The sequence below is a fragment of the Callospermophilus lateralis genome, chromosome 20 (genome assembly GCF_048772815.1).
Source record: "Callospermophilus lateralis isolate mCalLat2 chromosome 20, mCalLat2.hap1, whole genome shotgun sequence".
NCBI classification, from domain to species: domain Eukaryota; kingdom Metazoa; phylum Chordata; class Mammalia; order Rodentia; family Sciuridae; genus Callospermophilus; species Callospermophilus lateralis.
This window is the reverse complement of record NC_135324.1, coordinates 17656208-17672362: the sequence shown is the minus strand read 5'-3', so window position 1 is coordinate 17672362 and position 16155 is coordinate 17656208. Positions and strand designations below refer to the sequence as shown.

General features: G+C 53.1%; 1 protein-coding gene across 2 annotated transcripts in view; it reads right to left on the bottom strand.

The window, feature by feature from the left end:
• Positions 1-254: 254 nt before the first annotated feature.
• Positions 255-16155, bottom strand: part of Eif4e3 (eukaryotic translation initiation factor 4E family member 3) — a 55887-nt gene continuing 39986 nt past the window's right edge. For both annotated transcript variants that reach the window (XM_076841082.1, XM_076841081.1), the window contains 5 exons: positions 12021-12115; positions 11170-11230; positions 8795-8861; positions 5255-5410; positions 255-1068 (listed from right to left, as the gene is read on the bottom strand). In XM_076841082.1, coding sequence (XP_076697197.1) covers positions 1022-1068; positions 5255-5410; positions 8795-8861; positions 11170-11230; positions 12021-12046 — 357 coding nt within the window. In that variant the 5' untranslated portion in view covers positions 12047-12115 and the 3' untranslated portion in view covers positions 255-1021. The remainder of the gene's footprint in view (positions 1069-5254; positions 5411-8794; positions 8862-11169; positions 11231-12020; positions 12116-16155) is intronic.

Sequence of the window (16155 nt, the reverse complement as noted above, 5' to 3'; positions counted from 1 at the left end):
GGAAGCTCAGTGCTGGGAATGCTCACGTGTATCTCAGAAAGGAGATCTAAGCTCCTTCTCCTAGGTGACAATGCAGGGGACAGCTGCCAGGCTAGAGGCCATGGGGATCCGGATTGACGATCAGGGCAGATCGGAGGAGCAGGGCTCTTTCAACAAAACATGATCAAGGGGATCTGGAAGACCTCAGTGGGGGGAAACACACCTCAACAGTGGAAGAAGCTCAATTCAAACACTGAAAAAATGACCGATTCCTCTTTCAATTGGAAACAGCAGGTTTACTACCAGGAGAAATCCCAGGCCATGGCTCTGAGCCGTCCATGGAAAGGGCCCAGCTGAAATTCTGGTTGGACATATTTCCACGGAGGGTCCGAAAGACCTGGAGCCTGATTTCTATTCTGATACTAAAATGTGCTTGTAGTTTTCATGTGAGGCAACTCTGACTGTTGCTTCCCTTTTATGGCTTAAGGGGAAAAAAAAAAAGTTTTAAAACAGAAAATAAGAGAGAGGTGTGTGATGTCAGGGCAAAATCAGCCTAAGTGTGGTTTTTCTTTTCCCTGGGACGGAAGAAACAATGGCCACAGCTCATGGTTTGCAGGGATGTGTCACAACAACCAGCCCGGAGCCAGGCTCCCCAGCAAGCGCTCAGACTAGCTGGTACGTGCAGCTTCAAAGACTCATTAACTAGAGGAAGCCGGGCCATTCAGAGTGAACAGGGAGTGCAGAAAACAACAATTAGCCCGAGGAAGGAATTTTAAAGGGCCAAAAGAAGAAATCCGAGTGAAAAGAACAGAATTTAAAAATTAAAAAAAAAAAATCTTAAAAAAAAAAAAAAGCAAGGAACATGACGGTAGCAACCCACCCCACCTCCCCCACCCCACCTGCCGCTGTTGCCACTGCGAGTCCTAAACCCACTCTAAATTGACCAGCATCGGGCTTCAGAGGGTCTTCTCTTCACTCTCCCTCCTGATAAGACCGTTTCCAAAACCACTCAGCAAAGGACAAAGAATTCTTTAGAGTGCAATTAGTGTTTTCCACGTCCACCTTCAAAAGCATGATGCTCTTCATGGGCTAAAGGACAGAAAAAAACAAAAAAAGAAAAAAAGGAAAGAAAACTTTAAGCAAAGGATGGGCCAACCCTCCTCCAGGCATCTCATTCCGCTTCCCCAAATTCTGGCAAGCGCTCAAACACCTTTTTTTTTTTTTTCTTTTTTCTTTTATGCCAGTGACTGTTAGCAAAAGCGTGCACTTCCTGAGAAACGCAATCATGGAAATTCAAACAAGGGATCAACAGGCAGTGGGCATGCGGCCTGTCTCTTCTTGCTGGCCCTGCGAGGGTGACGCATCCCCAGCGCTGATGGAGGGAAGATGGTGGGCTGCAGGCAAAGACCTCAGGGAACAGGCACCCAGAAGACGCACAGGGCCAGGCCAGCCGTCCCCGGCCATGGCCACGCACCAGCCCAGCCCAGCCCAGCCCAGCCGAGGATGCAGCAAACACCAAAGCTAAAGAAAACAAGAACCACTTCTGCTTCCCTGCTAAACTCTCAGGAAACTCCTGGGTCTTTCTTTTGTCCCCTCTTGCCCCAGCCACCCAGGGGATCCTCAGCCCCCTGCTGTCTGGCTTGCAAAATTAGGAATTATAATTGTCAACTCCAGGATAAAAAAACAAAAACAAAACAAAACAAAAAAACCCACGCTACCATAAATGTTTCCAAAGACTTTTAAAGCAGAAGACGGGAAAGGGAGGCACCTATTGTAATAGGTCCTCTGAGGCGAGGGCCACGTTTGGAGACCTGCTTCTGGACCTGGTTAGTCATCACTGTGGAGCTGGGTCTGATGGAGCCAGGAAGATTCAGGATCCGGTGTGTTGGTCCCCACCCTGGCTCCACTGCAGTGGGTCCTAGGGAGACTCAGGTGGGCTGCCTCTCTACTTCTGAAGCCCTCCCCCTGTTTTTCAGATAGACTCATCTTCAGACTATTGTTGGGCAGTAGACGTGACGTTCTCTTCATTGGGCCAGCACCAGGGAGACACACCAGACAGCTCCCAGGGTTACCTGGGGTTGGTCGAAATCCTGGGAGTGGCCTGAAATCTGACCTAAATTAGTGCTTCTTACAGCTATCGCTTTGCAATTATTTCCCTGTGCTTGCTTTTCTTCTTTCTAAGGAAGATATTTTAAGGCAGACACGGAAGGAAGCCTGGTTTGGCCTGCCATGAAACATTCTGTGCTGCAGAGTCAGAGAAGCCACAGACAAGAGCAAGGCTGGTCAACAAATGATAAGGCCGGAGACAGACTGCCCAGAGACTCTGAGTACTTCTAGGTGTGAAGACAGTCTGGGCTAGCCTTCACATCAATGCGGCAAGGCACACATAACCGCTGAAGCCATACTGCACAGCACTAGGTGAGGGGCCCCGGAGGGTGCTCTGGGAACCCCAGGGCAGCGGGGTGGGAGGGGAATGGTCGACTGCTCTCCAAGCCAGGGGGAGCCAACTGTTCCTGACAGTAGCACTTCCTGCTGCATTAAACAGCTATAGGAGATATGGATACCAACGGGCACTTGCACAGGCCAATGAGACTACAGACTCTGAAATTTGATATTCATATAATTTTCAGGTCTCACAAAATATAGTTCTTCTTTTGATTTTCTTCCAGCTATTTAAAAAACCATCTTCTGGAGCACCCGTACAAAAGCAGGTGAGGAGGGAAGGAGAGGGAAATAGAGACCTGGCTCGGATTGCTGGTTTGCCTGCCTCTGTTTTCAACAGTGTTCTCTTCAGGGAGGACCCTCGGTCATACCTGGTGTGTGTGTGTGTGTGTGTGTGTGTGTGTGTGTGTGTGTGTGTGTGTTACCTGTACACTGTGCATTTCTTTCTCTTTTTTTTTTTTTTTTGTTACTGAGGATTGAACCCAGGGGCACTTAACCACTGAGCCACATCCCCAGCCCTTTTTATTTTTTGAGACAGGGTTTCCCTAAGTTGCTTAGGGCCTTGCTAAGTTGCTGAGACTGGCCTGGAACTTGCGATCCTCCTGCCTCAGCCTCTCGTATGGCTGAGATTACAGGTGTGCACCACTGTGTCCGCTGTGCAGCAGGAATTTCTTGCTGAAATAATTAATCTGTGTGGAAATCACGCAGCAATGGCCCAATCCTCACCCAACCCCTAGAGGCTGTGACGGAACATGCTGGTGAGCTCCACTGTTACCCAGCTTCTACACACTGGTGGACACTGACAGAGGAGCCCATGTCCAACACAGAATAAAGGTCGGTAGGCCATTTCTACCCTAGCTTGGCCCGGGACTACTTTGGGAGCTATGGATCCTGATTTTCAGGAAACCTGGCAAGGCCCTGCTGAGTCAAGGTAGCACTGACCATCTTCCCATTCCAAATTCTGAGAATCTTGTGAGGTTTACGTGCTCTTATGTGCATTACAGTGTGGGTTCCGCTGAGACTGTAGCCAGTCCTGCATTGCTCACAGGCTCCACCTCGGCCCCTACCGTCAGGTTTTACCCACCTTGATCGGCTGGCAGGTGGATCTGCCTTCCCATGTGGCTTTTCTCTCCCACCACCTGCTACCACATAGCCAGGCAGAGTCCTCTGCCCTGCTCCTGCTGCCTGGTCATGGCCACTGCCCTACCACCAGCCTAAGCCCCCATACCTGATCACCTAGTGAAACACGCACACCAGTGCTGAGCCTGCGGCTACAGGAAACCTGTTCTTAGGATTCTGAAGAAGAAGGGACCTTGCAGATCATCTGCCGCCAACCTCCTCCATGCCCAGGTGAGAAAGGAAAGGGAAGGTGCCGCTGGCGTCCTCAGAGTCAGCACGGGCTGCTCAGAATGCTGAGGGACGTCTCGGCCCCTTCGTGAGTGGCAACAAAGCCCATGCCCTTCTGAGTTTCTGCTTGTCAGTCTTGTGGAGCAGAAAAGAGCCTTAGAGGCCTTTAAATTTATATCTGGGGTAAAGATGCAATCAATGTGTCCCTGAAGAATAAAAACGGCACTGACCAATGTGGCCTCTCCACGCTGCATGGCCAGCAGACACCTGCACAGCGTGTGGCTGGTCTCTTTTATTTAACCTTTCCTTTAAAATTCAAAGGATTGGTGTCTCCTGAGCACCTGCAGCACCCCGTCAGTCTCCCGAAGCCAAGCCTGAGCTGTCTGCAGGTGCCCGGACGATTCCCTACACAGGGCCCTAGTTTTCATATCAGCTACCTTTAGACCAACACTAAACAAATCTGCTATTTTATTCTTTTTTGGAAAGGAGTTGGGGAAAGTGAGATGATGATGACGTATGTGTATTTCAGCAATTCTAAGATGCTCCCATCCCGCCCCCCTCATACCTGAGGAACTATGGAATAGAGATTGTGCTCAGAGTGTAATTGGAGACTTTTTCCCCCTTAGTAATAATAAGAAATGGGACCTCCTATCGTCAAGAGCATCTTAGATTTGATGAAATACAGTAGTTAAAACAAACAAACAAACAAACATGGATTAGTGACTTCGGGACAGTTTGAGATGTAGGAAATTTATCACACGTCTATAGGGCTGTCCACTCTTTCGACTCCCTGTTCAAAGTGTACCCTGAAGCCCGATCTACCCAACGCTGGCTTAGCAGCCTTAGGGTGGGGTTCATTATGAAGAAAAGATGACTGTTTCAAAAGAACACACAAAGCAATGCACGTGGGTCACGATGGAGACAAGGGTCACACAGCTCTTCACACTGCTAACATTCCACACTGTGCGCGGAGTCCCGCTCCTCTCTGGGCCCCAGCCCGCGTCCTGAGCCAGGCTGAGGCCCGCAGTAGGTTCAACCATGCCTGCGCGGGATGAGCAGCCCCCCCAGACACAGACGTTATACATTATAGACTCCCGCTCACAAAGGGTGATGGAACATCTACCTGCTGGTTCATATAATGGCAGTTTTTTGTTATTGTTGTTTCCAATGGAGTCTAATTTTTGTGTGTGTGTGTTCCTAAGAAGGACAAATTCAAGTTCAGATTTAAATGTTTGAAACCACAGACACAATGTGTTCTTCCTTCTCGGAGGCCTGCAGTTAGGCAAGGATAAAGCCTCATTTTAATTTTGGAGACAACTTGTTGATTTAAAAAAAAAAAAAAAAAAACCCCTTTGGTGTGTTTTGTCACCTCATCTGAGTGGCAGGATTTCAAGTGGCCCTGCCTGTGCCTGGCCTACCACACGGTCTATGTTTGAAAGTCTGATTGAATAAGCTGCAAAGTAGTAACTAAAAAGGAAGCACTTACGTTTATAAAATACGGCTTTAAAGGAGATGTGGGGCAGGAGCTCATGGATCTTCTCGAGGACGGTGGCTTCACCCACCAGGGAGGCGTCTACATTCCAGACCTGGACGACATCTTCCCGGTCCCGCACACTGACACTTACTCCTATGACTTCGTCATCTGCGGGAGACGGGGAAACAGGGCTGAGACGGGTCAGGTCTGCGGGATTACTTTTAAGCACCTGTGCCCTTCAAGTCAGGTGGGGCGGGAAAGCAGGGTCTCGGAGGCCTCGTGGGGAGTTGTTTCAATGGGGTACAGCGGGAAGGCAGCGGTGTGCACGGCACAGTGGTCTCATCCCCCCGGGGGCTCACATAAAGTGCTCCAGCCAAACGCATTTTCCAGGTAAGTCATTTTGCCCTTTAAACATGTCACCAAAGCTTTCTGTTTCTTGCCCAGTGATGAGACTTTCTCTGCAACAGGTTGCGCAATCCCTGCCCTCGGAAACCCAAGTGCCCTCAAGTGAACCCTTCCCTAAGCCTTGCTTAGTTGACAAGAAAGTCCTGACCCTTTGCCACACTCTCGCAGAGCCTGGGGTGGCGGGTCCCTTGGCCCAGTGCTCACTGGGCCTGGACCCTGCATGCCCAGCTGCACATCTGCTTTCTGTGGCTGGCCTGCTCCTTCCCTGGGAACCCTTCCCGCCCTCGGGTGCCTCCCTCCGGCTCTCTAGGCTTGCACTGAAGGGTGGACTGAGAACCAGGGACCATCTGTTAGTGCTGTGCGGGAGGCAGAGGGACACTCCCTGAGGGTCAACTGGCACCGTCCTTCAGCGCATGGCCACGGAGGCTGCCTGCACGCATTAGCAAAGGCTTTTTTAAGAAATATTATTTATTTTTGGCTTTGTTTTTTAAATGAATCTGATTCCAGATTCAGGGCTGTCTTGTGGATAGCCAATGGTGGCCACACAGCAAGGCTTATTCACTGGTACGCACTCTCACGGCCGCTTTGCCGAAGCTGACAGGCAGGGATGTTGATATCAGCACAGGCCTCGCTGCTGGCCTCCTGTCCACGGCAGGGCCATGGAAGAGCTCGGCATCGGTGGGGGATGTGTGGGAGGTGAGCCCCACCACCAAGAGGAAGCTCTGCTTTGGAAACGCGCTGCGCCTGGCTCGCTGGGCTGCAGACCCACGTTTCACACCCCCCTCTCTCTGTGGTCTTGTGCAGGCTAGGCCACCTGGGGATCTGAGTAGGAGTTCCATAAGGGCTCGTCCAACTTCCTCAAATTATCTTCAGCAAACAATTCCTCCCTCTCCCTCTCCCTCTCCTCCTTCTCTCCTTTGTAAACGCCGTGGAACCTGGCTAGAGGTGTACAACACTGACTGCTTACAGAGATGTCCAGGAATGGACAGGATGGGACCAAGGGTGAGAAGGGGCACTGGCGGCCCCTCTGAAGGGAGGGAGGGCGGGGGAGGCTCTGGGGGCTATGTGCTAGTGACCGGGACGTACGTACTCCGTGAACATCTACCAGACTCTAGGAAGTGTGGGCCTTGTATGTGTGCATCGCATTTAGACAAAAGTGTAAAGAACACACAAAACCCCACCCTGCCTCCTGTGGAGGCCAACCTCAGACATGGTTCTCATTTAAATATAGAGTTGCTAGAGCTCAATGATACATTTCACATAAAAACAGAATTATCAAAGGAGGAGGGAGGCTGGGAGGCCTTCCACCATCAAGAGAGGCCAAGAGGCCGCTAGAGCAGCCTTCTGGGGAAAGCTGCGCATCCCGGCTTCAGGACGGCCTTTTCTACACCACTGGTCGGCAGGAGAGGTACCAGGTGGGTGCCAACAGGCTGAACCGACTGGGTTGGGCTGGGCTCGGCTCTGGTGACCTGGTAGCTAAGAGCACAGGCCGTTCCAGAGCTTGGTCAAACGGCCCAGCCCACACGGGCCCACCAGCCAAGCAGCCCTGTCCATACACGGAGTCATCCAGCAGCACAAGACAGCACAGCCAGGAGGAGCCACCGCTCAAAGGTGACAGACGTGGCCCAGAAGGACTCCTCACTCAGTGCTGGGTAGTTATCAGACTTCTCCCTGCTTCTGGAAATGGGAATGATTCCTGCACAAACTCCCTCTCCCAGGGCTCCACGCGCTCAAGGCCAGGCCCAGGAGGCCCAGGGTAAACTAGCTAATGCTCCCTGCGGACCCGGAAGGAATCACGACTTTTGAGACACTTTTACCTTGACCTAAGCTTTGCCTCACATGGATAACAAGTAGTGGAAGAAGTAAACAAAACAAAGTGGAAATATCTGAGATTGCCCGGGAGAGGGGCTGGAGACGTGCGGGGCAGGGAGGCCCTGGTGGTGTGCACTGAAGGCTCCCCGGAGGGCCACTGTGGAAGCCTTTCAGCAAGGAATAGTAAGAACGATGGTAAATAAGAGTCAACTGAAGGCCTAAGTGAATTCAGGCGGATCAGAGAAGCTGTTATGCTAAGGTCTACCTCCCAAGCCTTCAGAAAAAGGTCCAACAGAACTCTACCGGGCAGCTACGGGTCCTCTGTGGGGTTTCCTCTTGGACGCAGAGCAAAACTGAGGGGCAGGCGCCCTGTCAGGGGAGGAGCTCAGCCTGCACAAGGCCCCGGGTTCCATCCCCAGCACCAAAAGGAGAAGGGTGCTCACAGGGCCCCCGTGTGGACCCCTGGGGTATGGCAGTGGGCGCATCCCGGCGCCGCCCTGTGAATGTCCTCTCTGATCAACGGCCAGGAAGGATGAGGGGAAGGGGCAGGGACTGAGCAGGACGGAGGGTCCCTGCCTCCCCACCAACCCTTCTGGACACCCACGCACCTTCCCCTTCCAGTAACACCAAGGAGACAGGGGAGACGAAGACCAACTGCATCCAGGGCCCTCGGATGGCAAGGGGTCTTTTTCTTTCTGCGTATTCATTTTGGACAGATGGTGGTGGATACTGTGAAGTTGAGTTATGTATGGAAATATTTATAGGCTTGTTCTGTGTGCGTGCACACACACCTGCGGGTCTGCATATACTGCTTGGTATCTGCAGGGGATGGTTTTAGGACTACTGTACTAAAATCCATGGATGCTCAATTCCCTCATAGAAATAGCACAGTATTTGCACACAAGCCCCTTGGACCTTAGATCCTCTCTAGGGCCCTGATACTACACAGTGACTGACTTACGTTTATGTTACACAGCAACATCAATGCTATGCAGATAGTTACATCGTGCCGTTTCAAGAGTACAAGGAAAAAAGGAAGTGTGTGTTCCATCCAGGCACGGTTTATCTTTTCCCATATTTCTGACCCGTGACTGATTGAATCTGTGGGTCAGAACCCCTGGATGACTGTATACATATGGCAATACGCCCATGCACACAGACATCCATACCTAAGACTGAACCTGTGGTCACATGAAAAAAAAAATGCCGATGACTTCATGTTCCCCAGTTGTCCCCTTCCAAACATGCAGCAATAGTACCATATGGACAGCCTCGTGCAGGCGGCCAGCAGGACGGAGCCTGATGGCGAGGAGGACAGAGTGGCCACTCCCTTACCTGCCGCTGCACAGCCGGTGAACTGTTCCCCGATGGTGGCCAACAGGAGCTCTTTCCAAACGGTGGACTGAAGTGGGAGCATAATAAAAAGACAAAACACAGTTTCAGAGGACTGTGCTCAGTAGGTGAGCGAGTCCCAGCCCCCTCCTCACCCACACTGCACGTGGTCACACCTGCAGCCCGCAGCCGGCGGGGTAAACACCTACTGTGGGCACGTGGTATACCAGTTCACAATCAGCGCTCCCCAGATAGACATGAGTGATCAGAGTCAGGCCAGCCAGCAGCTGGCGCGTCCCTGGTGAGGCTGGGAGGACGGCAGGGCGGGAGGCACTCCAACAACGGTCATTTTCTGGTTTCTTTACCTCTTCCTGACTTGAGAGGATTGTATTTGAGAGCTACTGGTAAAATCCTTCCCTTGTTTCCTTGCATCTGATGAAGCCCTTCAAAGGTCACCCTAGGAAAGAACGCTGAAGGGAGTTCAAGTTCGCTGGATCCTAAGGACTCTCACAGTTCCATTCTCTGAGTGGCAGGTTTACGTGTGACTGTGCGATTTCCCTGGAAGGACTGTCCATGCCCTGTCTGCCTCCTGGCCGTGGGAAATGCTGGAGCTCGGCCAGCCCACGTCCACTGACACGGTCTAACGTCCACGTTAAATCTAACGTCCTAGAGGCCCACCAGTCCTCTTACTTCCTCCCTTGAGAAGTCGGTCCCTTTTGTCTGGCCATAACTTAGCACTCTGTAGTCTCCCCACCTGGATCCTCAGAGGCTGATGGGCAGGCTAAGGGACTGAGCATCCGTCTCCATGGGTGAACAGGGCAGTAACAATGGGGCTGACCTCTCGGGATTGAGAGAGTGGCCTCCATTAGTGAAAGCATCCAATGGCTGAGCACCGCGATCCCAAGGACACAGCGCCACCTTCAAGATGGTCCCATCAACAGCTGCAGGCGCACCCTGGGCCAGGCACTGGGCACACAGTAACTCAGCCTGATGGCGGGTGTTTGGTACTTCCTGGGAGCTGATGGCAGCCCGCCCTTTAACCAAGCAACCGCCCTTCACCCGGGAGCTGAAAGGTGGCCCCCCACCCTCAAGGAGGTTTCCCCTCTCCCCTAGACCGTCCCTCCTCATCTACTGGCCTCCCCTCTGGAAGTCCTCCCTTCCACCTTTTACCTGTGCAACTCTGGCCCTGTGCTGTGTTGGGGACGAGGCCGGGGTGGGTAGAGATGTCCAGGGCCGGGGAATTCCCACTCCTGTTCAGCTTGCGGGCAGGCAGACGGGGCCCACCAGACTTCCACTGGGCAGCGGGGCCCAGCAAGTCCAGTTGTTTGGGCTCCAGGCACAGGAAAGGTTCCCTGGGACCAAGTGTGGCCCAGGGGCTAGCAAGGACGGTGGACCCTGACAGCAGGGCTGCTTCCTCCAGAATTCAAGGAAGGTCTAGTGCGTCAACAGCCCAGAAAGACAAACAGAATTCTCTGTGAAATCTAAGAACAAAACCTAAGATTCCGCCCTTCCTTTCATTCTCTGTGGTCTCTGTGAGTTGGTGGGGGCTCGTAGGCCGGCCCGGTGTGTCCTTTGTTCTTCCGATATTTTTGTCAAGTACGCCTAGTAATGCATCTTGGAGGTGCACATCCGGGTGATGGTTGGTACCCCGACAGGTGAATCCGGTCCTATCGTTAAGTCTGTGTTTACGGGAACTTGCTCCAGCTCAGACATAGGATTCCCAGCGACATTTCAATCTTGGAGCTTCTCCATTAAAGGTGAGGCTGGGCAGCTCTTTCCCTTTGTTCATTTTTGGTGAAGCTCTGTGCTTTCCTGGGGCTGAAGACAGACACTTTTAAAGCCCATGTTTATTTTCAGACAGTCGAGGACCTGGAGCCCACTCCACGCCCGGAAAATCCAGGCTCCTGAGTGTGGCTTCTGCAAACCAGCCTCCTGCCAGGCCTCTGGGAGAGTCCAGGAACAGCCTCCCAAGACCCAAAGAAGGTCAAGATGCACAGCCTGTCCTGCACCCCGTGGACACTCTCAGGGCACTTTGCCTTCCAGTCCAGAGTTGAGGAGTCTCGGAGAGAGGGATCCTGCGTCTCTCTCAGGAACCAACTTCTCCGTGTCAGTTGGGTGGCAAGGAAGGACTGCAGCAGAGACCGTCAGCTGTCTGCAATGTGGGCGGGCACTGCCCCCACACCATGTCCACACAGGGCACAGCGATACACTTGAAGGTGACGGTGTAAAGGGGAACATCGCCCGGGTCAGAGAGGAATCTCTCACCCCAGCCTGTCGGGAGACCCACGGGCCGGCTTCTGAAAAGCCCAAACCACCCCAGCACACAGCCCCGGCAACCCCAAGTGCACCTGCTCTGGGAAGTGACGGAACCGACCTACCGTGCTGTCCTTGGGGACTTTCATCTTCCAGACGCCACCCTTGGCATTACTGTCCTCTTCCCTGGATCAAAGAGCAATGTCCACAGTTACACCCAATGGCACACAGTTCAGCCCGGCTGAGAAGGGGCGCTGCTGCCTGCGCGGCCTGAACAACCGATGACCTCAAAAGCAGAGCCCGCGGGCGTCCTGGGTAAGCTCCCCCATCCTTGAACTGCAAGGGGTGGGGTGCAGAGGGCAGAAAGCAGAGGCCAGGGCACACAGCGTGTCAGAACAGGGTCCCCAATCTCAAGGAGGTGGTGCCGAGGCTGCCTGGACCCTCGGGGGACGGAGGATGAACACACAGCTCCAGCTTACACTCCAAGTCGTGTTTGAGGGGTGTCTGCGAAGGCCATTTGATACCACAAATAGGAGGCCACTGAAACCCACCCAACCAGGAAAGCTCCGGGGACAGCATCGAGGGCTGGTAACAGCTGCAGACCCGGATCTGACCCATGGGATGACCCCTACCAGGGGACCTGATTAGGGGCCCCAGAAAAATCCACTTTGGACTCCATTTAGGTTTCTGTGTTTGCTACCAAGTGAGCCGAGAATCATTTTCCTGTGAATAGTGAGAACATAGCAGACTGGATGAAGGACTGAGGCAGGACTTGCTGCTAATTGAGACTCTGACCTGGGCAAACTCAGGGTCCAACCCTCTGGCCCAGGCACTAAGCTATTAAGACCTGGGCCACAGCCAGAATCACAGGCTTGCTTGGGGTCCACGCGAAAGACACGCAGGTGAAAAGATCTCTCCTGAGGTCCCCAGCCATCTCCCTCCCACTGTGACCTCAAGTCTCAAGTTAGACACTTACCAAAGCGGTCGCCTCTCTCCTCTCATTAAGTGGTAACTACATCTCAAAGGCAGGCTGGTCACAGGGGGGATGTTATTGTACACGCTCCAGAATATCTTTAAGAGAGAAGATGATTTGTTTAACAGACCCAGTAATGATTTACCAAGCCGAGTCACATTAAATCCGATCCTTTTGAAATACATTTTGCTCAATATCCCTTCTGAATTTCTGCTAGAGAATGTAATATGACTTTAAAGCGTGTTCCTTGCCAACGCGGGGCCCGGGCTGTCTGTCAGGAAGCCGTGTTATTAGTGAGCATTCCAGACAACTTGTCCACACACGAATCTAGGAAGGCAACACCACAACAGGGCTGAAGTTACCAGGCTGTACCCGGGGTTTTCCCTCAGTAGGTGGATTCTGTCTGCACTTGGGACAAAAAAATGCATCTGGGTTTCGCTGCAGTAACCACTGCACTACCTCTGTGAGTCCTACTCCATAAAGTCATAAACCTGAAACTCACGCAAAAGAAATGTTTTATGAAAAAGAAATTATCCACTGACACTGTGAAAAAAATGTTTTCCCCCTAGTGCATAAATGTTTAAGTTTGTCCAGTTAACTTGCATTGCTACAGCAATTAGATCTTTTTATACTTCTGAAGACTCAACTTGAAAAATCAGATGAGCGTGTTTGACTACATTCACGTGGGTTTTATCATATATTGGAATATGACTTTTTCCACACAGAAGGATCCCCATCAGTCACAGCTTTATGGTCACTGGTATGCTGTTGTCATCTAAATTACTTTGTCGTAACCTGAGCAAGACACACTGAGGGGAGGGGACCTTGATGGTGGTCTTCCCACCGGAGGCCTGGGGAGTCGCTCAACGGAGATGGCCATGACAGTGGACCCTCTCCTGACGCAGCCCAAGGTACGCACCCTCCTATCCGATCACGTTTCCTTATAATGGGTCTTGGGGAGGAGGCCATGGTGCCTGGGCTTGGAGGTGTGAAGGAGAGGAACTGGTGCGTGCTGCCCGCTGTGTGGGCTGCCTATCTGCACCCTCCCGCAATCCTCAGGACACAGGAGCTGCCATGAGGGCAGGAGTGGGCTTCTGAAGGTAGGAAGTGCGTCCTCCTCCACATGAGGAGGCAGGAAGCAGCCACTGCCCGAGAACCCTCTGTTAGCAACCAGCCTGCAGCTCTGGCGGCCTTCCACAGACCAACTCCTCAGTCAGGCGGCCGGACCTCCCAGAGCGGAGGAAGTCTGGATGTCACCGGCCGCGCACAGGACGAGTTTGCCCTCCCGTGTTAACAAGCTGCACAGGTTGTTTAGGAAGACTTTCTGGTTATGATAAATGATGCTAAAATTCTATTAATAGAAAAAATAGAAGTTTCTATTCTATGTCAATTTAAGTGAAGAGTCCATTTGGGAGGAATACCGGGTAGCACACAGGCACACAGGACAGGTGTGGCTGGTCTTGGAGGTGACCCAGCAAACGGCTGAGGCTGCCACAGTGCTTTCAGGGTGGACTTCTCAGTCTTGTGACAGGCAAGGCTGAAAGACCCTGGGGACGAGGGAGTCCTCTCCTGCCAATCTCATCCAGCAGGAAACTCTGCATTGTGCCACACGGAAGCCTGGGCATGCTTGGAAGTCACATTTGGCTCCGTGCTGCACCCACCAAGGACACAGAGCCACCGGAGAAGCTGGAGATGGAATCAGCACCAGAAAACACCCTGCACAGAACATGGAGCTTCCCAACATGGAGAAGGGAAATGAATTCAACTCCAGGTGGACGGAAGCTGCTGGCTGAAGTGAGGTGTCAGGGGAGTGAAAGAGAACTGAGCTGGGGCAGAGGAGTCTGGCCCTATGGGCACGGTGTGACTGGCTGCTCCCTTTGGACATTTGGGCCACTGACTTCCCATCCTTGGTCTCCGCGATGATAAATAGGCATGAGGGATTCTTGAACCTGGGTTTGCACAAGGGCCTCAGAGAACAGAAGGGTGGATCGTGTCTTGATGGGAAGCACTCATTAACAACAGGTGCTTCTTAAACATAATGAGGTGCACACACACAGGGATCAGACCTGAAGAGGCAGGCAGCTGGTCAGTGCCCACAGAATTAAAGCGTCGACACGTAGTCACAGAAGGCAAGGACAGTGGGTCTGCAGGTGACTCCAAGGTCAGTACTTGCCTAGCTCCTAAGCACCAGCAACCACTCCCGGGAGGTTAAGGACACTCGGGGCTGACCTCCCTGATCTAGGGGTAAGTCAGACGTGCCATCCAGGGCACCATGGACCAAAAGGGACACAGCAACACACGCTTCTCCTATGTAAAGCATGGCTGGGGAAGTAGGAGAAGATGCCCCAGCACGTGGCGGGGACTGGAGCACTCGGGGGATAACAAGGAAGACCTGGCCATGGTGCAGACTGCCTCCGCTGTGTCTGTAACCTGTTCTCGCTCTGGTTTGTCCTTCTGGCTTCCTGCAGGCCAGCATCCCATGCTGGGAGCAGAAAGTGACCCCTTGCTTGGGCACCAGCCGGACACAGGCTGGCTATTCCAAGCCACTGCTGACCTTCCCTGTGTGGTCCTGGAGCTGTGGCCAGAAGCAGGCGACAGATTCCTCAGGAGGGCGCTAGACCAGCTGTCGCTCTAGCAGAGCCACTCTGAGATAGGGTGCTTCCTTCTTGGCCACCCTCTCTGCTAACTGGACTCTCCTGGGGGTGGGTGGCAGCAGCTGGTTGCTAAGTCCCCAGGGTCAGGCTGCTGTAAGGACTCTGTCACAATAAAGGACACAAATGACAGCAGAGGGGCTTTCCATGGTCCTTGGGACACTTCCCGTGTGCCTGACCCACGGCCCGTGGCCCTCTGCCAACAGCAGACGGAGTTGCATCATGGTTTTCCCTTCTGTAGATGAGTAAAGAGTGACAGAGAGGCCAAGTCCCTCGTCCAAGCTGCAGGGTGCCAGGTGGGGCACAGGAATATAGGCAGCATGACCACCTTGTGCCCAGCCCACCCCACTGAAGCAGAGGGCGGAGTCAGGAGCCCTTGAATAAAAGCTCACGGCCTCCCTGAGGGCCACACCCTGCAAAGCACCCGACTGGTCCCATCTGGCCCTCCCCCAACCTGGGTGTGTAGGCACAGGCCCTGCTGACACCTCACTGTACAGATGGGGAAACTGAGGCAGCCAGCAACCTCGGACTCAGGAAGGCGCTCCCTGCGCAGGAAGCGCCGTGCTGCCCAGCCTCTCCCTTCACGGTGGACCCCCCCCCACTGCCCTGAAGAAGCCCTTTTCCTTACCATCCTGACGGAATGTCAAAGCCACAAAAAGAGTGAACCTCTCTCCACTGAATGCATAAGGCCTGTCCATGTTTTATGCCACAGTGTCAGGCTTGTTCCCCAAACTTCCAAGAACCAATACTGGCCTCCATCGAGAGAGTATGGCCCTAGACAGAGGTATTTTGTATGTGTGTGTGTGAGGTATTGGGGATTGAATTGAAGGGTGTTTAACCACTGAGCCACATCCATCCCTGGCCCTTTTTTATTTTTATTTTTTATTTAGAAACAGGGTCTTGCTAAGTTGCTTAGGGCCTTGCGAAATTGCTGAAGCTGGCCTCAAACATGTGATCCTCCTGCCTCAGCCTCCCAAACTGCAGGGATTATAGGCATGTGCCACCATGCCTGGCAGATGGAGAGACGTTCATGGGGACGACCTGTTGTGGTTCCGGAAAGCGGTTCCTTTGTGATGCTCTCATTCATCCCTTCCATCCCTCGGGGTTTACTGGGTGAGAGCAGACACAGCACAGCGCCCTGTGGTCCCACTCCTTGCTGCCGGAACCAAGGCTGCCCTGGAGTCCTGACCACTCTGACATCATGACGGGGAGGAAAGCCACAGTTCCTAGGAACCGCAGGGGAGGACGGGCCTCAAAGGCGAGTGCTCTGAGGCTCACAGAGTGGCTGGGGAGAGGTGAACGTGTCGCAGACCCAGAGAAGGGGCAGCGAGAGGGGGTCCTCCCAGACCACGAGGGCGCTCCTTTCTCTAGAAAGGCCGCGCTGCCCATGACGCTGCTGTCCCTGGCACCTGGCGACTGTTTACAGTGGCACTCTCCCAACTAGAGAAGAAATGGCCAGAGCCGGGGACTGTCCTTCCACCAGCCCG